This window comes from Microplitis mediator, chromosome 6, assembly GCF_029852145.1.
Source record: "Microplitis mediator isolate UGA2020A chromosome 6, iyMicMedi2.1, whole genome shotgun sequence".
In the NCBI taxonomy this organism is placed as follows: Eukaryota; Metazoa; Arthropoda; class Insecta; order Hymenoptera; family Braconidae; genus Microplitis; species Microplitis mediator.
In genome coordinates this window covers 10,396,180-10,420,297 of record NC_079974.1, presented here as the reverse complement: position 1 = coordinate 10,420,297, position 24,118 = coordinate 10,396,180, and the positions used below count along the sequence as shown (strand labels likewise).

The following is a 24,118-nucleotide window of genomic DNA, read 5'->3' as shown; positions in this document are numbered from 1 at the left end:
TTATGCGTTTATCATATCAGGGCCGTATAAACAGGTCTGGAAACATACCTATACCCCCTAATAGCCACTTTACCCTGATAGCTACCTTCAGGGCCGGACTTAAACTTCATGCCGCCCCTGGGCACCGAGAAAAAATTTGCCCCAATACTGGAATTTTACTTAAACTTATAGTTCATATATTTAATTTTTCAAAATTTTGCACCCTAAAAAATTTGCCGCCCTGGGCACTTGCCCCTAGTGTAAATCCACCACTGGCCACCTTATCCACAAGTTAACCAAGCTACTACCGTATTCTATAGTCAAGAAAAGTGTTGGAGAGCAAGCAGTTACCTTTAAGTTGACAGTAAATTTTCTGTAACTTGAATTCAACTTGACCACAAGTGCTACTGTCAGACAATGACGTGAAGTTGATTGAAAGTTCCACTTCAAATTGACGGCAAGTTTTTCTGTCAAATTACATTCAGATGGCGGCAGTTGATTTGCATCAACTTACATGCAAGTGTTATCCAGCCAAGGCTTACCAGAAACTTGTCATTAAGTTAGGGGAAAATGTTTCACTGTAGAACTTGCTGAGCAATTGTATTTAGAGTGTGGCTGTTAGGGTATTTTTGAGGTTTGAAGGTTATCCACGTGGTGTTCGGTGAACTTTCGAGGAAACGATAAAATTTCACCTGTATATTATTTTTATACAGCACATTTGAACAGTCGTGAATATAACACGATACTTTCGATGAAGATACCTCGAAAATTTATTTTATTTAAAAAAAAAACAATTAAAGACACTGATAATGCGAATCTAATATTGTTTAACATCACTTTGCTTGTAATTTTTCTCGGTAGATGGCATAAAGCTCAACTTGCTCAATCCCTATAATGTAGTTTGTTATGTCCTGGGAGGTTACTAGGATCGGAGCAGACGCCACCTCCTGGACAGTGGGCAGTTCGTTGTCACGCGGGACCAATTTTGAATTTGAAAAAAGTGATAAATTCATTGTTGACTATGATGATGATGATGATGATTATGATTATTATTTAATGAAATAATGAAATTATGGATAAGGATAGATGTAATTGATAAAATAACTTTTATCTGAAGACTGAGTTTTATTATAAAGTGTAGATTAGATTTGATCAGTAATTACAGTTGTGCTCGTCAATAGTTCTCGGAGAGAAGTGAATAGGGATGGTAAAGTCGACTTCGATTTTAATCGAAAATCGATTTTTCACTCAAAATAATCGATTTTTTACAATCGAACTATCGTCATCGAAATCGATTGATAATCGACTTCAAGCTTCCGACTTTAGTACGGTTGACGTCGCAACAGCAGCGCACCAAAGTCCGCAGATGCTATTTTCATGCAAATGGAAAATATAAAGACGAGATCTGTTCACGCAGAGAATTTACAGTATTTTTTGCATCAAAAATTTATACACAAATTACTATAGTCATAGTGACATGAGGACAGTATGGAATTATTGTACAAATTACCAATACTGTAGAAATTTTTGAAATACATCGAACAGAATTCACAAGGTGCATTGTAATTTTGACAAAGCAACAAGTAAAATTCATACCAACTGCATAGTAAAATTTACCAGGCTAAATCAGAATATTTAGTATGCAGTTGGTATAAATTTTGTCTGTTGCTTTTTCAAAATTACAATGCACCTTGTAAATTCTGTTCGATGTATTTTAAAAATTTCTACAGTATCATTTGTTACTATGATCAAAATGTCCTCATGTTACTATGACTATAGTAATTTTTCTATAAATTTTTGATGCAAAAAATACCGTAAAATTCTCTGTGTGTGATTATGCCTAATAACTTATCGCTAGTAACACATAACTGCTTACATTTTTTTAATAACTCTCTCATGACTACATATTTTTTAGTACTAATAGTCTTTTTTACCGCTGTTTGCAATTTAAATTTCCAAATAAGTTCCTGTGATTCATAACAAACACCAAATCAACAAATATGTCAAGTATAAACGATAAGTACGGAGAAATCATTTAGATCTAATAGGTTTAAGTGTTTGTTTTCGAATATTTTAAATTGTTGTTCTTGTATGTTGATATAGCTTAAAAGTATGGATATGTTGAAATAAAAGTTACAATATAAATATAAGTTTTGAATCTTTGTCTTTTAAGTAAATTATCATATTGTATGCAATAGTTTGCTTGAATGATAGAATAACCGAAAAAATCGATTAAAATCGATTGTGAACAACGATTAATCGATTCTTATAATTACAAAAATTACGATTAATCGAAAAATCGAAAATCGATTTTTTGAATTCCGTTTCCATCCTTAGAAGTGAAGTTACATCAGACGGCAGAGAGATCTCTGACCTCCACTCTCCAACTTCTCACACTCATGCTCATACAATATACATATATATATATATATATATGGGGCATTCCACGCCAAATCGACCACTTTTGACCCCGACCCCTTTCGATTTGGCTGAAAATTTTTTTTCCTTTTATACCCGATTAAAATCATTTTTCAGAAAATTTTCAAATTTTTTTACCCAACCCAAAAAAAGTTATGAGTTTTTCAAAAATAAGGCTTTTATTTTATCAAATAGCTATAACTTCTTCAAGAATTGGCTAATCGGGACGTTTTTTTTTTCAAAATTTTTGTCATTGAATGTACTTTAAAAAAAAAAAATACAAAAAAATTTTATGATGATAAACTCTATGAAATTTTCAGTTTTTTTGAAAAAAACCGTGATTTTCTTAAAGTACGTCATGTTTTATTTTTTTTTTTATTTTCTCAAAAAAAACTTCATTTAATGCTGCAATTTTTCCCGCCAATCCTGGAGTGGGCCGACTATTCCTTCTATTTTTTTTTTATCAATTGAAAAAAAAATTTTTGCCCAGTTGGGCTTATTTTGCTAAACATCAGTCTGGAAATTTTTGAGGATTTATAGATGACATCCGGCTTTGAAGAATTGAGACGAAAAAATTCATTGATAGTGGTAGTCCTCCAAAATAAGCCCAACTGGGCAAAAATTTTTTTTTCAATTGATAAAAAAAAATAGAAGGAATAGTCGGCCCACTCTAGGATTGGCGGGAAAAACTGCAGCATTAAATGAAGTTTTTTTTGAGAAAATAAAAAAAAAAATAAAACATGACGTACTTTAAGAAAATCACGGTTTTTTTCAAAAAAACTGAAAATTTCATAGAGTTTATCATCATAAAATTTTTTTGTATTTTTTTTTTTAAAGTACATTCAATGACAAAAATTTTGAAAAAAAAAACGTCCCGATTAGTCAATTCTTGAAGAAGTTATAGCTGTTTGATAAAATAAAAGCCTTATTTTTGAAAAACTCATAACTTTTTTTGGGTTGAGTAAAAAAATTTGAAAATTTTCTGAAAAATGATTTTGATCAGGTGTAAAAGGAAAAAAAATTTTCAGCCAAATCGAAAGGGGTCGGGGTCAAAAGTGGTCGATTTGGCGTGGAATGCCCCATATTCTTATATATCCATGTTCTTTACCAAATATACTTATACTTTTTACTAATACTAATTCGAGACATAAACTTACATATTTACGTTCTTTACTTTACCCATTCTATGACTTTACTTAATACTTATATTATTTATATTCTATTTTCCTGTATTTGGATACAATCTTTCAGTTAAATATTCTAGACTATCAGAGGTGTATTTTTTTATAATTATTCTATATTTAATTAATTGATACGATTGACATTATCATTTATCGTGAAACATCATTATAGTTATTCTAATGTTATATTTCTATATTTCTATTAATTTATTTATTATACGAGTCACTCTTTATTTAATATGTATATATATTAACAATAATAATTGAGTTCTTGTGATATGGTTTTCATTTATAAGTAACATTTATTTATTAAATATATCTTTTCTTTTTTGATTATAGAGTATGCATTTGTTTATAACCATATTTACTGTTAACTATAGAACAAGGGCCTATTCATGATTTTTATGCGTGTGTTTTGTTTAGGTTTTAAGTATCGGGTGACAGGAAACGTTCCAAGACCACTCAACTGTATTTATATTTCTCTAAATACAAAATAAAGATTTATTTATCTATTTATTTAAAGTTTCTTATAATAAAAATATATAATTTAATAAGTATGTGCCACGACGATTTATTATTTAAATTATTGACTAAATATTGGTAAGACGCAATAAGTGTTGTAAGATATCAATATATAATTTCAAATGAAATTTAAATGCGCGCCTATTTATGGATCTCAAGTTCACTAATTAATTAACAGGTGGAGGCACCTGAGGCCACTGAGGACATAACAAGTTAAAGTTTTCTAAAATCTCAAGTGTGCAGCAATTTGATGTTAAATTGAAAGAAACTTTTGTTGAGCAACCCCGGCTATTTCAATCAGCTTGCGAACAGTGTGCAACCAGATCGTGCGATATTTTTACCCCTTTCCGTGGTGAAATAGCATGGAGTGTACCCTAATAGCTACTTTAGCTTGAAATTGGCAGTAATTTGACTATGGAGGGTAGAGGTAAGGAGCACTCTCTCATACAGTCAGAACAAGTGATTCATACCGTCCATGGTTACAAGCGTACCAACAGAAAACTCTAGGCAAGAAATTTCTATGCTCGGATATCTCTCTGTAGTAAATTTCTGAGTCGGCATAATTATAATTAAGAACAATTATATTACAAGATATTTTGATGTCAAAATTATTTGATGCAGAATATTTCTATGCAGGACATCTCTGTGCAAGATATCTCTATACAAGATATCTCTATGTAAGATATCTGTGTTCAGGAGATCTCTATGCAAGACATCTCTATGCAGGACATTTGTATGTAGGACAAATATATGTAAAACTATGGCAGAAGTAAATATACAAAAATACAATTATTCATTAACGTTGTAAAAGAATTTTCTAAACTCACATACTTCAAAAAGTTTAGTTTCAAACGTATAGTTATATTTTCATAAATTTAGTAAATAAAAAATGTGTTTATAAATTACCCTGATTAAAAAAAATGATTAAAAAGTATTTAAAATGATTTGTTTTTTAATCATTTTAAATACTTTTTAATCCTTCAAATCATTTCTAATCCTGTCTCTTATGGACATTTAACGTGTGAAATCATTTTTAATCATTTTTTTTAATCAGGGTATATTATGAAATTATAATATATACACTGGTCACAGAAACTAAGGGATAGAAAAAAAATCCGAAATTTTTAGGTGATTTTCAACATGCTGTAACTTGGTGAAAAATTTTTTTTACCGCTGTAACTGCATCTGCTTTAAATGTCAACTTAACAAACATACGCTTTGGGTAACTCTAATGCCGGCGGTAAAAAAAATTTTAGGAATTTTTTTTGACAATGATAAATCATTGCAGATACAACAAAAAAAAAAATTTTGAAAAAAAAAAATTTTTGAAAAAAAAAATTTTGAAAAAAAAAAAAAATTTTTTCAAAATTTTTTTTTTTTCAATTTTTTTCGATAATTGATCTTTTTGATCGAAGAAATGAAGATAATCGGTAAAAAAAACATTTTCATATCGAAAAAATGAACAAAAACCGAGAAACTACCAATTATGGTGATTTTTGACAAAATCGATAAATTTAAAGCTTCGGGGCACTAAGAAAGAAAAATCGCAGCGATTTGAAATTTTCAGGGTTTTTTCAGAACACTTTGAGGTTGAAAAAAAGTCGAAGATATCCTTTGTTCATCCGTTATATCCAAAGTTATAGCAAGATTTCCGAATATCCTTAAATTTGTAAATATTGACCTGTTTTTTACCAAACAATATCGCTTTAAAAAAAATTTTTCTATCAAATGCCACTAATTTTGCCTTATAGAGAATGTTTTCCAGTTTTCAAAACCCTGCTTCCATTCTCTGTACGACCAATACATCCGGAGTTATTGATTATCAAAGCCAAAATGGACTTTTTTGCTTTGATCAATGATAACTCGGCGCCAAATCGTCGTAGAGACTTTTTAAGGCCACCAAATTAAAGGGCATAAAATTTCCGAGTAAAGTCAGACAGTCGGATTATTCAAAAAAATTTATTGTCGCCCATAGAGGTATTGAAAGACCAGCAAAACTTTTGAAAATTTTTTTTTCGTTGGTTTTCTTATGATTACTCCGGAACCGTACATGATAAAAAATTTTGAGGTCCAGATCTGAAAACTAGAAACTTGAGGCTACAATTTGCTTTTTTTATTTTTTTTATACAACCATTTTTCACCAAGTTACAGCATGTTGAAAATCACCTAAAAATTTCGGATTTTTTTTCTATCCCTTAGTTTCTGTGACCAGTAAATTATTAGGTAATATTATGAGGTAATAAAACGAATTCTAGGGATGTGCGAATCGCGTTCGAATCGAATCGAATATAACTATTCAATTCGAAATTCGAATTTCCGAATTATTTGAATATTTAAGAATTATCCGAAAATTTTTGTACGAGTTGTAACTTTTTAAATTACTCGATTGACAACGAGACAATTTTGATCAACCTTTAAATTTTTTCTTTTATTTTTTTCAAAAAAATACACGCTTCTTGACTTAAACTTCCATCATTAATATCATCGATTTCAAAAATTTAAGCCTCAACAAAAAAAAAAAAACATTCCACTATTTATTATTTTTTTATACTAAGATTTATGTGTTAAAGTTATGTTATTATGGAGAAACGTAATTAGATATTTATTTGTGTAGCATAGAAATCTGCCACATAGAAATGTCCTGCATAGAGATATCCTGCATAGAGATATCCTACATAGAGATATCCTGCATAGAAATATCCTGCATAGAAATATCCTGCATAGAGATATATTGCATAAAGATGTCCTGCAACAGAAACGTCCTATATAGATTTATCTTGCATAGATATGTCTTACATAGAGATGTCCTGCAATAGAAATATTCTGCATAGCCAAGTTTTAACATTGATTTATCTTATAACATAATTGTCCTTCATATAACTATGCTAGTAAGAAATCTACTGCAGGGAGTTATCGCATCATAGATTTATCAGTTGGTACGCTTGTAACCATGGACGGTATGAATCACTTGTTCTGACTGTATGGGGCATCACTTTCAAAAGTGTCCACGATAAGCTGTTAAATTATAGTTCCAAAACCAACTACAAAGGCGCTGATGAGCACGAATGGTTAGATGTGAACGTGGCGATTATTGATGAAGTGAAGTATGCCAAAGGGAAACAGTAGAGTACAGAAGTAGTTGTACTGCATAGAGTAGTTGATATAAGTAATGTAAATGAATATTCAATTGATAACATAGTCAAGTGAGAATTTTAAATATTTTCAAGAACAATTTTAATTACTTTTAAAATTTTTTTTTTTTTAAGTCTTAAATTATATCTAAGCAATAGACTGATTCAAAAAAATCGACTATTTTTTTTTTTTATTAAGAACACAGAAGTTTCAGTAGGGTAAAAGAAGACGCCAGTTAAAATTTGAGCCTTTCACATTAATATTAAGTACTCGCTGATTGCGATTTCCCATTTGAATAACATGGGAAAAAAAGTTTTTTTAAATTCGAAATTGTATGCCTCGGTAATGGCTTATTATACAAATAAGCCCAGAATATAGTATTGTAGAAAATTTAACGCTCTATAAAAAAGGACTCTTATGATTTTTTGATAAATCCATCAGTTCGAAAGTTATTTGAGTTTGAAGTCAAATTTATAGTAAATATCAAGATCTTTTTACTTTCCCAGCAAAACTATCAAACTTATCACAAAAAGTCATAAGATCTTTTTTTGTAGACAATTTTGTTACCATTTTAAAATCAAGATGTTAAAATCAATCCGAACACTATTTTTTTTAAGATCTTTAAAGGTCTTTTTTGGCATTTGCTAAAAGTTGATAGAAAAAAAGTTATAGAAAACGAAACTTCAGGGATAAAATATAATTTTGAACCAAAAAACATTTTTTTTGTTTTTCATACCGTGACTGCCCGCTATTTTTTAACTTCCCGCTAAAAAAAGGCGAGTAAAGATTTTTTGTGTCAATGAATCCTTTTTTTTTCTATGCATACTTTTTTGTATTTGAGAAGCTTCCTAAAACCAAAAGGGAGTATAAAAATCTGTCATTTTGGAATAAGTAACGCGATATACATAATATAGCCATATATTCAGTGACATTCAGTCATATTTAGTGACAGAATAATTAAAGTATTAATTTATTTAAAGAAAATAAATACGATCGTCTTTTTTTCCGCGTAATTTAAATGTTATTCAAATGATATAGATAAATCTATTTATCTCAATACTTGGCTATTAAAAGAAGTTTAAGGTATGAAAAGGCACAAATTAAAGTCAAGACCTATCTAATGATACCAATTTCAATAACATTAACTAATTCTATTATATAGATATGGCGGGAACAAAATTTTCCTTATTCTCTTAATTATATAGATTATTTGTTACGTTTAATATGCTTCTTACGTTTTATCATTGTTCAAAGTATATTTAAACCGGTACAAATTTTTATTAGGAAATTTCTATTTTTCAAACTCGTTACCTGTTTAATTTAAACATTTTATTGTTTTAATCATATTTAAACTAATACGATGACTGAGAAATCAAGTTTTAAATTTGTTCATTAGTTTTTTTAGATTTATTGTTTTTAAATAAGTGTCAGCAATTTTGAATAATTGTTGAGTATTTATAATGATGTTTTGAAATAAATTTATGTACTCGATTGTAATTTTTATTATTCCTAACCATCAAACCCTCCACAAAAAAATTTTTTTTTTTCCGATTTATTAGTTCTTATACATTGTATTTGAGTTCTCATTACTGAAAAAAGTATTAAAATTTTAAATATCATTGTTATATATTGTATCAAAGACAGAAATAACATTATTCTCTTGGCATTCTAAAATTTGATATTATAAATTTTTGAAAGTCGCGCACTTACGAACCGGATTTATATCTTTCTTCGTTTAATTCTGTCCTACTCTAACAGTTTTAGGCGCTTTCTTTCAAATTGAGTCATTCTCTTAAAGCAGCACCACCATAATTTTATCTGATTTTATGGACACTTCTAATATACAGAGAGAGTGCTCCTTACTTCTACCCTCCATAAATTTGACATTGAAATTTGCTGCCCGAATTTACCAACAATTTGACAGCAAAAGTTGTAAAGAAAAATTTACGGTTAATTTTTGCTCAATTTACCCTGATAGTCAAGTCGGCAAGAAACTGGTGTCAAACTAACAGCCACAACTACACGCCAAGTTGGCCGCAAAAGTTGGTACTCCAAAGCTGACGGAAAGTTGCCTTCAATTTTCTCAGAAACCTGCTTTCGAATTGCGGCTCTTCCCTGGCGTCAACTTTCTCAGAAAGTTGGCGGTAACTTGTAGCCAAAAGTTGCAAAAGCTATAATTGTTGACAACTTGTCGTCAAGTTGGTCGCAAACTAATGAATACCAACTTTTTAACGAGCAACTCGAACTATTATACATAAAAATGTCTACAATTTGAGGGTAGAAAAATACTTTACAATTTTTCAAGTTAAATTAACAATAAATTGACATAAAATTTGCCTGAAAATTGACGACAGCTTTTTTCTAGTCAACTTTTGGAGTGAATTTGCATTCTAATTCGGGTAGTAAATTTACGTCAAATTGTAGAGCAAGTTGTATATAAATTGTCATAAAAAACGGAAAAGTTCAAAGTTGACGGAAATTTGACGGAAAGTTTAAGGAAACTTTTGTAAGTAAACTTTTGTTGAAGCAAACCGTGCTATTAGGGCAATGGCAGGAGGGGACAAAAATATCGCACGATCTGGCTCTGGCTGTACTGCTTGCGAAGTTCATTTTTCAATAGATCAAAAAGCTAAATTATTAATTAAGCAATCATGTCCAACATTAATTTACCAGAAATTCCAGCATCTATGAAAAATATTCAACATTATTTGAAAATTGCATCAGAGCATGATAGACGGGATCCAATAATTAGTTATTGGGGTATGTTCGCAGATATTAATATATTTCCATCAAAACTGTTTACAAAAAATTAGGTTACTATTATGTCAAATGATAAGTTCTTTCGAGTCGAAATATAGTATTCCACTTTCAGGCAAAAGTAATAACGTTTTCGTCATTTAATCTATTTTCGTGCATGACAACTGTCAAAAGTAATTGTTTTTATGAGTGTGGATGTAGCTGACAATCGGCAATTTTTTTAATTTTTGAATAAATAAATAAAATGTAAGTAGAATAAGAACTAAAAACTGCGTGTTTAGATAATTGAACAATCAGTATGCGCAATTTTTTAAATTTCATTATTTGAATCAATTAATTTATTTATCCCTTGTTAAAATAAACGATTGGAAAACAAAATTTTTAATACATTTTAATGCTTTTGAATACTTAAAATACTTTTGAATCGCCCTTCTTATGGACATTTAACATGGCAAATCGTTTCTTTTAATCAGGAATTTGAAATTTATAAATTGTCTCATATCTGCTACATTTAGACTTATTATATTATATTTAAGTAAAATAGCGGCAACTCTTAAAAACCAGCATAAACTCAATTTCGAAAAAAAAAAAAAAGCAATTTACAGCTTCAACTTTACTCTTCCGTGTTGCTTTCAACCCAATTATTATTGGGAGATGTTGAAAATGCTGATAAAATTTAATTTAATAGGACACTGAAGTTAGCAGACAATTAACAATTATTGATTTTTTTTGACAATTTAATTACAAAAAAAAAAGGAAATGCACATGTAGAAAATTGAACAAACCACAGGTGCAATTTTTCGAAATATTTTTTTTTTAAATTTATCCTCTGAAAAAGTCAAAAAATTTTTTGATATCAACTAATTTCAGTATCACAATTTAATTCGTTTATTTTCATTAATACATAGTTTTGTGTAATGATTACAGCTCGATTTTATGCGGCGCAAACTGCGATAAATCAGTCAAATAAAAGGCCAGATGAAACAAATTTTTTGATAAAGCTTATGACATGGTTAGAAAATACCAAAAAAGAGTTACATGATAATGACAGCATCACTAATGATGTTGCAGCACAAGCTTATTTAGAAAATTATGCTTTAAAGATTTTCACGTATGCTGATAAACTTGACAGGGCTTCTAATTTTTCAAAAAATTTGGTCCTAAGTTTTTACACAGCTGGATTTCTGTATGATATCTTGACAACTTTCGGAGAATTGAGTGAAGAATCGAGTCAAAACAGAAAATATGCGAAATGGAAAGCAGCTTACATTCATAACTGTCTAAAAAATGGAGAAACACCGATTCCCGGTCCAATCGATCAAAAAGAAGGCAATGATTCTACAAATTATAAACCAGGTAAATTTTTTCTTTGTATTTTTTGCCATCGCGATAGTGGCTTGGAGGTGTGGGTCACTCTCCCACATCAAAAAGTCTACGGTTATAAGAAACTCAATCATCGGTTAAAGCTGGGCCATACCTAACGAAATTTCGAATTTAAGATTTTTAATTATTTAATAAATAAGTATCATTACAGAGATTTTTTTTGGCTTCCGACAAAAAGAAGAAGATGAACTTCCTTGGAAGGTTTTGATCATTCGAGTCCCATAAATATTCAAAACGTAATTAGAAATCTTAAATTCGAGATCTCTTTTGGTACGGCCCAGCCTTAGCATGATTTATTTTGGCTTCAAAAGAAGTTTTGAATTCTGTTTTTTTTTTCGCTTTTACCCCCTGAAACGTTAGTGGTTGCCGAGAAAAAAATCTTTCGAAAAGATGGGCTCTCTAGCTCAACTCTAAGAGGTCACTAATTTAATTTTAATTTCTTATCTAATTAATGTTTAAAGATTTTTTTCTTTTCATTAAAAGTTTAATTACTCGTAAGCTACTGAATATCATGCATAGGTATTTAAAGCTGATTCCTTAAGCTTTCCAAGACCCTATGATAAGTCATTATTATAATAATAAAAACGCCAATTGCAGCTATCTGAAAAGTATCGATTGTTTTATTTCAAAAAGATATTATTAATTTTAATTTTAATTTTTTTTGCAACGTGATTAATTAATTTACATGTATCGGGATGCGTATCAATAGGGTTTGCATGCAATTAATTTAATTAAGTTGCAAACAAAAAATCTGGGCGTCGGTTGGCCCTGCGGGCCAGCCCCAAAACTTCCCCTTGTTTTCGAGCTCAAGGAACTTGAAAACATTACAGTGAATATATTTTCGAGCTCTTCGAGCTTAAAAATGCTATTACATGCAATTATTTTTTTATGAGCTTTTCAAGCTCTAACAAGTTACGCTTTATGCTAGAGTTTGAAAAGTTAAGAATCGAAAATCATTAATGAAGAAGCGGCTTTTAAATTTTGATTCCCGATTATGTTCTATGTAATAAATGTATTGAGGCAGAAATCGATGTCAGTGATCAAAATCAAGATTTGAATGAGTTTTGACTTGGGTCAGAGCAATAATATATGGAATATCCGAGAAAAACATTAAAGACTGGGTTTTTTCAATTTTTCGCTCATAATATGATTTAAACTAAAGAACAAGTTAGATGACATTAAATGATGATCGAAAGAGACTATAAAGAGGAAGAGTTTGTATGATTTCAGACACATTTCAGTATAGTATATTTCAATTTATCCGGAAAAAATAACATGAAATGTTATTTTTTTAACTTTTCAGCGCCGATATCTTTTGAACTAATGAACCAATTTAGACGTTTGAGGTGGCAATCGGCGCGTTTTCTTGAATTCTAGAGCTGTTACAAATTTGGAATAGATCCGTTCAGCCGTTTCGAAGATATTTAGAAAAACCCGTTTTTCACCATTTCTTTCTCCAACGATATCTCTCGAACGAATTAACCGATTGAGATGGTTAAGGCGGCGATCGACGCGTTTTATTAAATTCTAGAGCTGATTAGATTTCGAAGTCGATCGTTTGACTCGTTTCTGAGAAATAAAAAAAAAAACTAAAAAAAAAAAAATTTTTTTTTTCGTAATTTGGAAATATTTTCGAATCTACTTGATAGAATGATCTGAAATTTTTAGGAAAGTTGATGGCCAACAAGCTCTGTCGATTGTCACCTTAACCATTCAAATCGGTTCATTAGTTAAAAAGTTATAGAGCGTTCACATCCACACACACACACACACACACACACACATACATACATACAAACACTCGGACATCATTCTGAAAATAGTCAGAATAGCTTCCTAAGACCTCAAAACGTCGACATCTGATGAAAACTCGATTTTCGAAAATCGGGATGAAAACCATAACTTCCCGAATTTTTCGAAAATCATCGATTTTTTTAGCTGGAAGTTAAAAATTTTAATTAATACCGCATTTGAATTAAAACAATCGATACTTTTCAAATAGCTTTAATCGGAGTTTTTATTATAATAATCATGACTTGTCATAGGGTTTTGGACAGCTTGAATTTAATAATTTATAATTTATAAATCGACATTTTTTAAACAAACCGGTTTAGAATTTCATAGTTTTTTTTCAAAAATTTTCTAATTTTTACATTCAACCGTTTTCGAGATATACAGAAAACTATGCGTTTCTTTTATACTTGATAGACCTCTAGCATGTTAATTATTGCACTTTTTGATTGTTAATATTTCGTTTCACAATCGGCGAAAGCATTTTGTTTTTTTTTTATTAAATATTAGACATGTCTGTTGATTTCATATTTTAATTTCATCGGATTCCTAAGGAAAGCCGTTTTGCGATCGAACTACCTTAACTCGTTTTATTTTTTGAAGGTTTCAAGACTTTATATAGAATTCTAATCGATGAAAAATTCTTCTTTAGACCTCACAGTTCTCAATGACTGAGTTTCAATGAAAGATTATTTTCCGTGCGTTAAATAAAAGATAAAAGTTGAGGCTCTTGAGGCCCAAAACGAAGTTTTTTTATTGACTTGGGGTCATAAATGATAACATATATTAACTGAAACTTTCAGAATCAGATAACGAAGCAACATCTAACAACAATAATTTCGATCTTCCTTCGGTTTCAAATGATCAGAGCCCTAACACGAATCCTGCGGACTCAGGGTCAGGTAATATCCCATTGGATCACAATTCACAATCATCAGATGATACTTCTATAGCTGCTTCTAGTATTAAATCATCAGGTATTTATAGTTACATAGAAAAATGGGCGCGTGTACTTACGTATGCGCGGCAAAAGTTATACTTCTTTGACGTGATTAAAAAATAATTTTTTTCTTGAACACGAACAATTTATTACAATAATATAATGAAAAATAGAGTGGCATAGTAAATACAGCTGATAAAGTTTAAATTCAATTAAAATATGAAACTATGAAATCCTTTGATAGCTGTGACTATTAGTAGTAAAAATTTTGTTTGAAAACTTTTTTAAGTGCTTTAGCATAATCGAGATTAACCCTTCGTCACCCGCATCACTTTTTCATCCTTCGTCACTCGCGCGGTGAGCGCTGCGCCGCCGTGTTAAATCAAGCACGCTGTTGCCACATTTTTCAGATTGCTAAATCTATATAAAAAAAAATCTAAATGAAATTTTTTTTAATAATTAATTTATCAAAATTAAAAAATAAAAGATAGATTTTCTATTTTGTTTTTAATTTTTTTTATTAGGAATTACTCCGTTTCAATTAAAATTAAATTTTTTTCAACAACAATTTTATTAAAAAAATCGCTTGCTCATAAAATTATTACTCAAATGTATTTTAATAAATTATTTATTGTTGATATTATTATTTTTATTATTGTTAATATTATTAATTCTATAATTATTAATAATACTTCTATTGTTACTAGAATTTTTTCATTATTTTAACTCAAAATTAATTGGTTGCGTAACAATTCACCCTACGACAAAATACCCGCGACAAAATACCCGCGACAAAACACCCGCAAACCAAAATACCCGCGACAAAATACCCGACGACAAAATACCCGATGCCAAAATGCCAAAACTATAGATACGTTTACTAATAACGAAAAATATTTCAATTATTCAAAAATTAAAATTTTTTTTTTCACGAAAAAATAAAATACTGATTACAATTATTATTATTTAGTTCAAATTTTGTGTGTGTGCAATTATATCAATGTACCCATACATAAAAGGGTGTGAAGCATAGCGCCCTTTTTTCACGATTTTTGTGTGTGTGCAATTAAAAGAATATACCCACACATAAAAAAATTTCAAAAAATGCACGGAAAAAAAAATAAAGAGATTTTTTTAATTTCAATTGATTTTCAGGATGAATTATCTTGGTCAAAAAGCGTCACACCGTGTGGCGGGTGTTTTTAATTGCGGGTGTTTTGTCGAGGGTGTTTTGGTTTGCGGGTATTTTGTCGTCGGGTGATTTGTCGTCGGGTATTTTGGTATCGGGTATTTTGTCGTCGGGTATTTTGTCGCGGGTATTCTGTCGCGGGTGATTTGTCTTCGGGTATTTAGACGTGCCACCAAATTAATTAAAAACAAAAAGAAATTCAATTACCTGTTGTGGTTATAACCTCGAAATTCTTCTTGAATATTATACACAAATTACATATAATATAAATATATATTTGTAAATATAATAATTAATATTTAAATAACATATTTTTGTTTGTGACAAAATACTTATTACGCGTAGAATTATTCTTAATTATTAATAAAAAATGTATCTCTATTAAGAGAGAATACCTAAATGTCAAACCTAAATATTTATATATCTATATCGTACAAGAGAATATTACCACACACAAGTTGGCAGCAGCGCGCGGCGGACATTTACCGGTTACTAACTCGAACTGGGCGGCGTCGCGCCGCTTTTCAATTTCTTTCGCATGAAAATATTTTTTTTTATTAATAATTTATTTCTTAGGAGCGGCTAATGCTAGAAATTCTTTTAGAATGTCTAATTCAAGCATTCTAATTTTTTCGACGTCATCCGTCACCGTAATTATGAGAAAATTGCATACTTGTAAAAAAGGCGGCGCCGCGCTCATTGAGCGAGTGACGAAGGGTTAATTGTCGATATGTATTATTTATTGATACTAGCGTACATATTTCGCGCGCAAGCGCGCGCGTGTCGTTTTTCGTATATTTATTTTAATGTATATTTTCGTGTCGTTTGCATATATTTTTTTGGTTTCGACCAATCACGTTACGAATAGTTTGGCTTCACATATATTTCATCTAAATTTTATTATAGGATTATAAATTATCATATTATTGAAGAAATAATTATACTTATTTTTCAACAAATTTAACAAATAATATGTACACAGTTAGAAATTTTGAGTGTTTGTGTTAAAAATTTATTTGGTGTTGAATTTTTTGTGTTGATTTTCAATGCAGAAATCCGTTAATTCAACACAAACCGTTTATGATGTTTGACTTGAACAGATTTTTTATGTTAAATAATTAGATAATCTAGAATCCCTGTTTAAAAATATTGATTGAAAAGAATTAAAAGTGATGAAATTCGAATTCTTTTCAATAATTTCAATTGATTTCAATTTTTTTGTTTGTATATATAGATATACAGTTTGCATGGAGTGACCGCTTCTCAATTCTTTTCAATCAATATTTTTAATCAGGGATGTAACATACTTCTTGTGTTATTCAAAAATTAACACAAAATTTGTGTTGTTAAGCTACACACTCCCGAGACTCCTGCGTGTTTCTTCGCTACTATAACCAAGCAAAGCTTTTTAGCAGGATTGTCTGCAAGGAAACTTGAATTATAATTGATTTACAATTAAATATAATCATAGATAACTTTCATGTTTTCATATAATCAGGTTCAATGATTTTTTTATTCTTATTTTACGGGAGTAATTTACACAAATTTTCTGTCAAAATAACTGATTTTATGTGTTCAATTATTAAAGATACAATTTGTGTTCAATATCACTCTAACGAATCAAATTACGGTAAAAATACCGATTTACCGTAAATTATGGTGGTTTTACCGTAATTGACGATGGATTTACCGTAAATCTACGGCAATATTTACCGTAAATCGGCGGTTATCCGTCGTAATTTACGGTAAGTTCGCCGTTTTTTTACGGTAAATCCACCGTAAATTATGGTAAATTAGGTCCGCCAGGGCAACACAAACGCAATATGTTGAATTAACAAAAATTTGTGTAAACCGTTTGCAACAAACAATTGGTGATGAATTCAACACAAAATTTCTAACTATGTATGTGTATTTCTAACTATGTATGTCTGTTAGATGCTGAAAGTCTTTTTAAACTGATCACAGTACTATCTCTGTAAATTACGAACTTTTGGGACCGTCGTAACAGTTCGCGGGGTTATAAAAGTATTAGTCTCGGTTAACCGGGAGCTATAAAAAGCATATTGGTGCAAGAAATCGTTCGTGTCTGTCAACTCAGATAAAAAAATTGGAAAGACGGTTGATCCTGCGAGCCAGCCCCGAAACTTCCCGCTGTTTTCGAGCTCAAGGAACACACTACTCTCACTTAACTCCTATTTCCTATATCGTGCACCACTTCCTCATCACCCCTTATCCATTCTAGGACTATGCTTTCGTTGAGTCTGCTTTATAAATATGAATGCAATTTTCAGATGTGATTCGCATATCAACATGTGCAACAAATAGAATTATAATAATTCACTCTCAGTATTTTTCATAACATGTCAAACGAAGTATAACTTAAAAAAAAAGAAAACATTTTTTTTTTTATTTTGAACTTTTTGATCCTACATCTAAGTAATTGAATAGAAGTTTTAAAGAATAAGGGCCACTTTTGCGTGTTTTAGCGACAAATTTTATTGACCGACGTTTTGTGATAATTCGCCACTTCTTCAGGTTTTGTACATAATTTTCCAGAAATTCGAATTGATTTAATGTAAAGAAAATAATCCATAATGAATATGATATTTAACTAACCTCAAATATCGCAAACATCAATCATATATTATTATTGTCTTGCTTTGTAACCAATGTTCTATACAACCCGGGAAAAAATTGGCATACACGATCATGCATGGTTCAGGCATGATCGTGCATGGTTCAGGCATGGTCGTGCATGACTTTGCATGATTGATGTAAAGGCATCCCTGTGGAAAAGGTCTTATAAAATCTCATAAAAAAAATTGGCTATGAGAAAACGATCAGTATTTGTCCACGAAAAATCTCAAAAATTCTGATACAATTATTTTCTCATAGATGGTGCATCCAAAAAATTTTTTTCTTAAAATTCTCATATAAATTATCAGAATCTATAAGAAACAGAAGCTGTAATATTGTGAGTATAAGTATTTATAAGTTTTCGAAAAATGTAAAGTTTACAATTGAGTAGATTTTGGAAATGAATAAGATTGTATGAGACGATTTCTGAAGTAATCATACAAGATTTGATACTGATTAATTAATGTGAGTACAGTTATTTTCCATATAGTTTATATGCTAAATGATTGAATTTTTTAGCATGAATTCAAAAAGTTTCTATTATGTATACTCAAGAATTTTTGTATAAGTATTTACGCGGAAAATATTTAGCAATCTATTCACGAAAAATCTATGAAATTGAATCCGTTTATTTATTCATCAAAAATTACTCAAGTAAACATTAATATTAAATATTAAAGTCATGATGTATTACGGGATATACTATAGTACAACCCAAACAGGTACTTGTTGGTCTGTTAAATGACGCAGGAGTACTCGAATAAAATCGTATTGAAATTTGGAATATAACACTTCTGAAATAAATGTCTTACCAGGGACACTACAAATCGTAGGCGCGATCTCGTGGCGAGCACCGAACTACTCCCGCTGCTGCTACCTAGCACCGGTGACTTTCCCCTTCTCCATATCGATCTTTTCTCCCGAGAAATTTTTTCTCTTGGCTTAAGCAACTTTTGTTATTTTGTTCGGAGAATACAAAAAAACTTGCGTGAAAAGAATAGTACTTGTTCCGAGAAATTTTATTCTGTTTAACCAAAAAAATGCAATATCGCTACAAAAAAATAATGCACCAAAAAAAAAAAAAAATGGGGCAAGATAAATTACTGGGTTTGTAAAAAATCACATAGAAACTTATATTTTCACTCATCTCCGAACAGTTAAAATATTTAAAGTACAAGAAATAGTGATAATATTAGTATTTTTGGTGTAAATTCTTATAAAAAAAAATGAAGTTAAGCAATTATTTTTGAATGAATCTGATAAAATTAATATTTTATGTGAATGGAAATTATTTATAAAATCTCATAAGTACTCCATAATATTTTATAAGTAATAGCCTTCTAACTAAAACTTACAAAAACTCATAAATCACATAGCTTTTAAATTAAAATTAAATCTTTTAAGTTTTTACAAGTTAATTCGATTATAGATTTTCTTACTAATTCTCATAAAATTTTTATGAGAAAAAGGTCTGCATTTGTCCATGTGATTCCTGATTCAGTCTCATAAATTTTCGAAGAAATACATGTTAAATATTTTCTCATAAAATATGACAAATATTTTATGATATTCAATAAGATATTATCTCCTAGGATAACTCTTACTAAAACTTATAAATTCTGGAAATTTCATATAAAAAAATAATCTTATTGAGATTTTGTAAGTATTATAACATCGGAATTCGCCTGATCAATTCTTATTGAAAATAGATTAGAATAAACTGTAACAATCTTATAGAAGTGAAAGTACTTATTCAATCTCATAATCGTTGGCGGAATTCGAGTCACAAAATCTCATAAATTAAAAAATCTTACTCATTCTTTTAAAAATCTAGTACGGAAATCATGATAGGAACACATCAAAAGCTTTGACTCATAGATTCTCATAAAAATTCATATGAGAATTTTTTTAAATCTCATAGATATTTTCGAAGCTCATAGATTCTCATAAAAAATATTCAATATCTTATCAGAATTTATGAGAGCTTTTCCACAGGGATGCGTGACCATGCAAAACCATTTTCAATCATGCATGGCGAGGAAAGAATGGTCACACATGATTCGTGCATGATCATGCATGATGCACGTCAAGTCATGCTTGATTACGCATGAGTCATGTTAAGTCATGCCCAATCATACATGATTATGTTTAAAGAGAAATTAATCATCATGCATTGGATTACATGACTGAGTATGACTTTGCATGAGCATACATGACCATACCTGATTTATACAAAGTCATACCCAATCATGTATAATCATGGATGAGAATGTGTAATACGTACGAGAACCCATAGGAATCCATGAGGAAAAGTATAAATTTTCTGTAAGAATCCATAGAAATTAATATAAGAGTATATGTATTTATATCAGAATTCATGGAGGAAACCATGGGTATCTGGATTCCAATATAGGAAATCCACATAGGAAACTGTGGGTTAGAGTGTTTAAAAAAAAATCGACTTTTTTTTTCTTAAAGAAATTAACCCTTTCCAGGCTTGGAGTATCAGTGAGTCTAGGTGTGAGTCATGTGGGAATAGAGCCAATCAAAGTCCGTTGTAAGGCTGTATGAGTGAAAGTTCAGTTGTGGTATTGTAGACAAGCGCCCCTTCTACCATTTTTCCGGCCACCTCTCTAGAAAACAGACTATAGCTCTCTCATTTTAAGAATAAGACGTACGATTCAAATTAAGAGTAGGGATTCAAGGTCGACCGGGAAAGGGTTGATCTATATACTATAGTACCCAATATTATCACCTAAATAATGAATATCTCTAAATATTTCGTAAAATAATTATCAAAAACTTATAATAATTAATAATACATGATCATTTCTATCGATTATTAGCAAAAATTACTAGTAAATCACTGTAAAATGAGCGAATGTACTTTGGGATTCTGGTGTAGGTGTGGTTAATTCAATAACTAACAATTAACACAAAAATTACAGATGATAAATCAGATTTTTATTTAACAATATGTACACTGAATAACTGTGAGAAAAATAGCGAATGCAACTACAAGATACGCGATAGCGAATGCGACTGTAAAAGAAAGCGCCCATAAATTCGACACGTGGTCGGTAGCGGTTAATGACGCGATAATTAATTTATAATTAATAACACGCGAGCAACAATTCAACATATACTCAATAATTAGTAGCCTTGATATACTAGCTGATTATTGAGAATACTTGAGCGGAGATTTAGCGGAGCGGTTCAGAATTACACTAATAGAAAAAATTAAAGGATCAAAAAAAAATTCTAAATTTTTAGGCGATTTTCAACAGTCTCTAACTTTGAGAGAAATGGTCGTACAAGAAATAAAAAAAAAGGAAATTGTAGCTCCAAGTATCTACTTTTTGGATTAGAACTTTAAAATTTTTTAGCGTCAGCAGTTTTTGAGTAATCTTAGAAAAACCAACGACAAAAAAATTTTCAAATTTAAAAAATTTTTTTTTTTTTTGTCTCTGGGCGTGGGAAAAATTATTTTCGCTTTACCACTATGAGGGTCAGATACCTTCATTATTCAGCTTTAATTCCTTTTTTTATGGACCTTGATACGTCCACTTCTTGCCGAGATATCGGTCTTCAAATGGTAAAGGATCCTTTTGTCTTTGATTATCGATATCTCAGAAACCAATGATCGCACAGAAAGTTAATGGTGGGTTTTAAAAACTTGAATAAATCCCCTTCAACGATTAGCCATTGCTTTTTCGAAAAAAAAATTTTTCCTATCGTCACATGAATTTAAAAATGCAACCAAAAAAGGGCTTTTTGTGGTTTTTTGGAAAATCAAACGCTGAAATGGAAATATTGTGGAAATCGACAATGTTGACTGTGCATTTTACAGTTCAATATGTCCACAAAAACCCTGCAGAGAGCCAGATTAATCCAACGAGCCGTTTTTTTGTTTCACGCGATCAAATTTAAAGAAAAATTAAAGGATCACGTTTTTTGCTCTGAAAAGCTCATAATCTTTAACAAGATGAAAACAAACATTTTTTCGGAGCTTTGTCCACAATTTTATTGCAGACAGTGCTTAAATTTCCAAAAAAGAAAAAACTTTTTTTTTGAAACAAAATTTTCTGATGGAATAAAAATAAAACATAATTTTTAAAAAATTAACATTGAGGAAACTAAATTTTTGTTGATCTTTGAAACCCAGTGACTTTGTCCCAGTTCGTTTGACGTATATAATGCTTGAACACTTTTTTGTAGAGAATTTAATTCCCTATAAAATTATACCAGGTGGAATTGGAAAAAAAAATTTTTTTTCATAGTCTTAATAACAAAAAACTAAAATGAAAAATTTTCGCTTGTATTTTAAATGGGAAAAGGGAACTCCCTTTTTGATAGCTCAATTGTAAAGATATCTGGCTGAAATTCGGTGAGGATTTTTTTTATAATATAAAGTAACTTTTGAGCTCATAAGACGTTGAAAAAAAATATATTTGTTTTTTTTTGGGACACCCTAATAAGTATTACCTTTAAGTGTCTTTTAAATCATTAATAACCCTTATAATGACTGTAGGCTACTGATTTTTTATGTTTATCTTTTGCAAAGATATATTTTTGTTAAAAAAAAATTTTCTACGTATTTATTTGTACTAAAAAAAAATATAAGTTTGTTAAAACGCAAGATTTTAAGAAAAAAATGAGTTTTTAATTTTTTTTGAATTGTTCCACCAATTCAAAAAATTCAAAAAAATTCCTGAGTATAGAGGAGTATGAAAGACTTTTTCTGACGAATTTTGATGAGTGACATATTTCAAAAAGGCTAAAAACATAAAGATTATAATTTTCTTTTCTCCGTTAAAAATCGGCTTTCCGTTTGAGAATCACGATCATATGATTTTTTCATGTTTTGGACTCGTAAGAATTAGGATAAAAATCATCATTGATTAATTCCGAATTTCACTATAAAAATAAAAATAATTTCAAAAAAACAGGTTTTTTTGAAATTCTCGAATACCGTTTGAGTTAAAGAGCTAAAAATTGAGGTGAATCATTTTCATTCGACACCAAATCGACCCCCTAAGTTTGAGTCAAAAAAGCCATGGGGGCAGAATTCCCATATTAATCCGGTTATACCCTTTTATGTCCTACTAAAAATGTACTTACATAAAATTATGGACGATCAATAATTTCTGAGGTAATTGCAGTTTTAATGCGAAATCCGTTGTCGGCCTTTTTTAAATTTAAACGGCCAAAAACCTCGCTTCGCTCGACCGGATAACTAACTCGGTCTTGATAAGAAAGCGCCCATAGCCTCAAACTCGTGACGTCACTTCAAGCCGTCAGAATCTCTACCGTTTCGCATACGTATCGAAAATAACTATTCCGATCAAAATAAGTCCAGAAAACAACTTTTGATCATTTTGAACTTTAACTCACTTTGAGGAGCTTAAGATATCTACTCAAAAATTTTGCCCTTCGCTTAGATTTTTTTTACAACACAACGAACAATATTTTTGGTATTAAAAGAAAAATAAAAAAAAAGCGGATTTTGGGCCCACCCTAATGATCAGGTCTGATAATTTTTTCCCGGGAATAGTCTATCTGTTCAATTGCATCTTATTTAGTCAAACAAATATTTTTTTGACAAAGCTGTAAAATTATTATAATAGTTGCTTGACTAAATAAGATGCAACTGACAGACTTATGTGTATAATATAGGTTACAAACAAAGCAATGATAATATATGATTGGCGTTTGCGATATTTGAGGTTAGTTAAATATCATATTCATCATGTATTGCCTTCTCTACATTAAATTAATTCAAATTTCTATAAAATTATGTACACAACCTGAAAAAGTGACAAATTATCACGAAATGTTGTTCAATAACATGTGCAGCTAAAACATGCAAAAGTGGTTCTTACTCTTCAAAATTTCTTTCTCTTATTGAAGTTTAATTGTTTAACCGTATTATAACTAATCCTTTTCTAGGTGGGAGACAAAATGTTAGCCTGAATGCTGATCAAATCCTCAAAGCGCAAAAATACATTAAATGGGCTGGGAGTGCTATAAATTACGATGATATATCAACAGCTGTTGAAAATCTTCAGAAAGCATTATGTCTTCTAACAACAGGGAAAGATGGCTGAACTATATATGAAAGAAAATTCGTGATTAGATGCGTCTGTATATTTTTTAATGTTAATGTAATACAATAAAATGGATCAAATA

At 30.2% G+C, this 24,118-nt stretch overlaps 2 protein-coding genes across 2 annotated transcripts in view; one reads left to right on the top strand and one right to left on the bottom strand.

The window, feature by feature from the left end:
* The window catches only part of LOC130669669 (NADPH:adrenodoxin oxidoreductase, mitochondrial), a 73,442-nt gene extending 72,637 nt beyond the window's left edge, over positions 1-805 (bottom strand). The window contains exon 1 of the mRNA XM_057472693.1: positions 331-805. The gene's annotated coding sequence lies outside the window, so the exon portion shown is untranslated. The remainder of the gene's footprint in view (positions 1-330) is intronic.
* An 8,961-nt stretch (positions 806-9,766) lies between these two features.
* LOC130669713 (vacuolar protein sorting-associated protein VTA1 homolog) lies at positions 9,767-24,118 on the top strand. The gene is made up of 4 exons (XM_057472744.1): positions 9,767-9,992; positions 10,917-11,345; positions 13,967-14,140; positions 23,879-24,118. Exons 1-4 carry the CDS (start codon positions 9,884-9,886, stop codon positions 24,034-24,036), a joined length of 870 nt encoding a protein of 289 aa, XP_057328727.1. The 5' UTR covers positions 9,767-9,883; the 3' UTR covers positions 24,037-24,118.

Coding starts and splice junctions, on each gene's coding strand:
- LOC130669713 (XM_057472744.1), top strand. CDS start 9,884: ATGTCCAACATTAATTTACCAGAAATTCCAGCATCTATGAAAAATATT. Junction 9,993..10,916: donor TCCAATAATTAGTTATTGGG/GTATGTTCGCAG, acceptor TAATGATTACAG/CTCGATTTTATGCGGCGCAA. Junction 14,141..23,878: donor TTCTAGTATTAAATCATCAG/GTATTTATAGTT, acceptor ATCCTTTTCTAG/GTGGGAGACAAAATGTTAGC.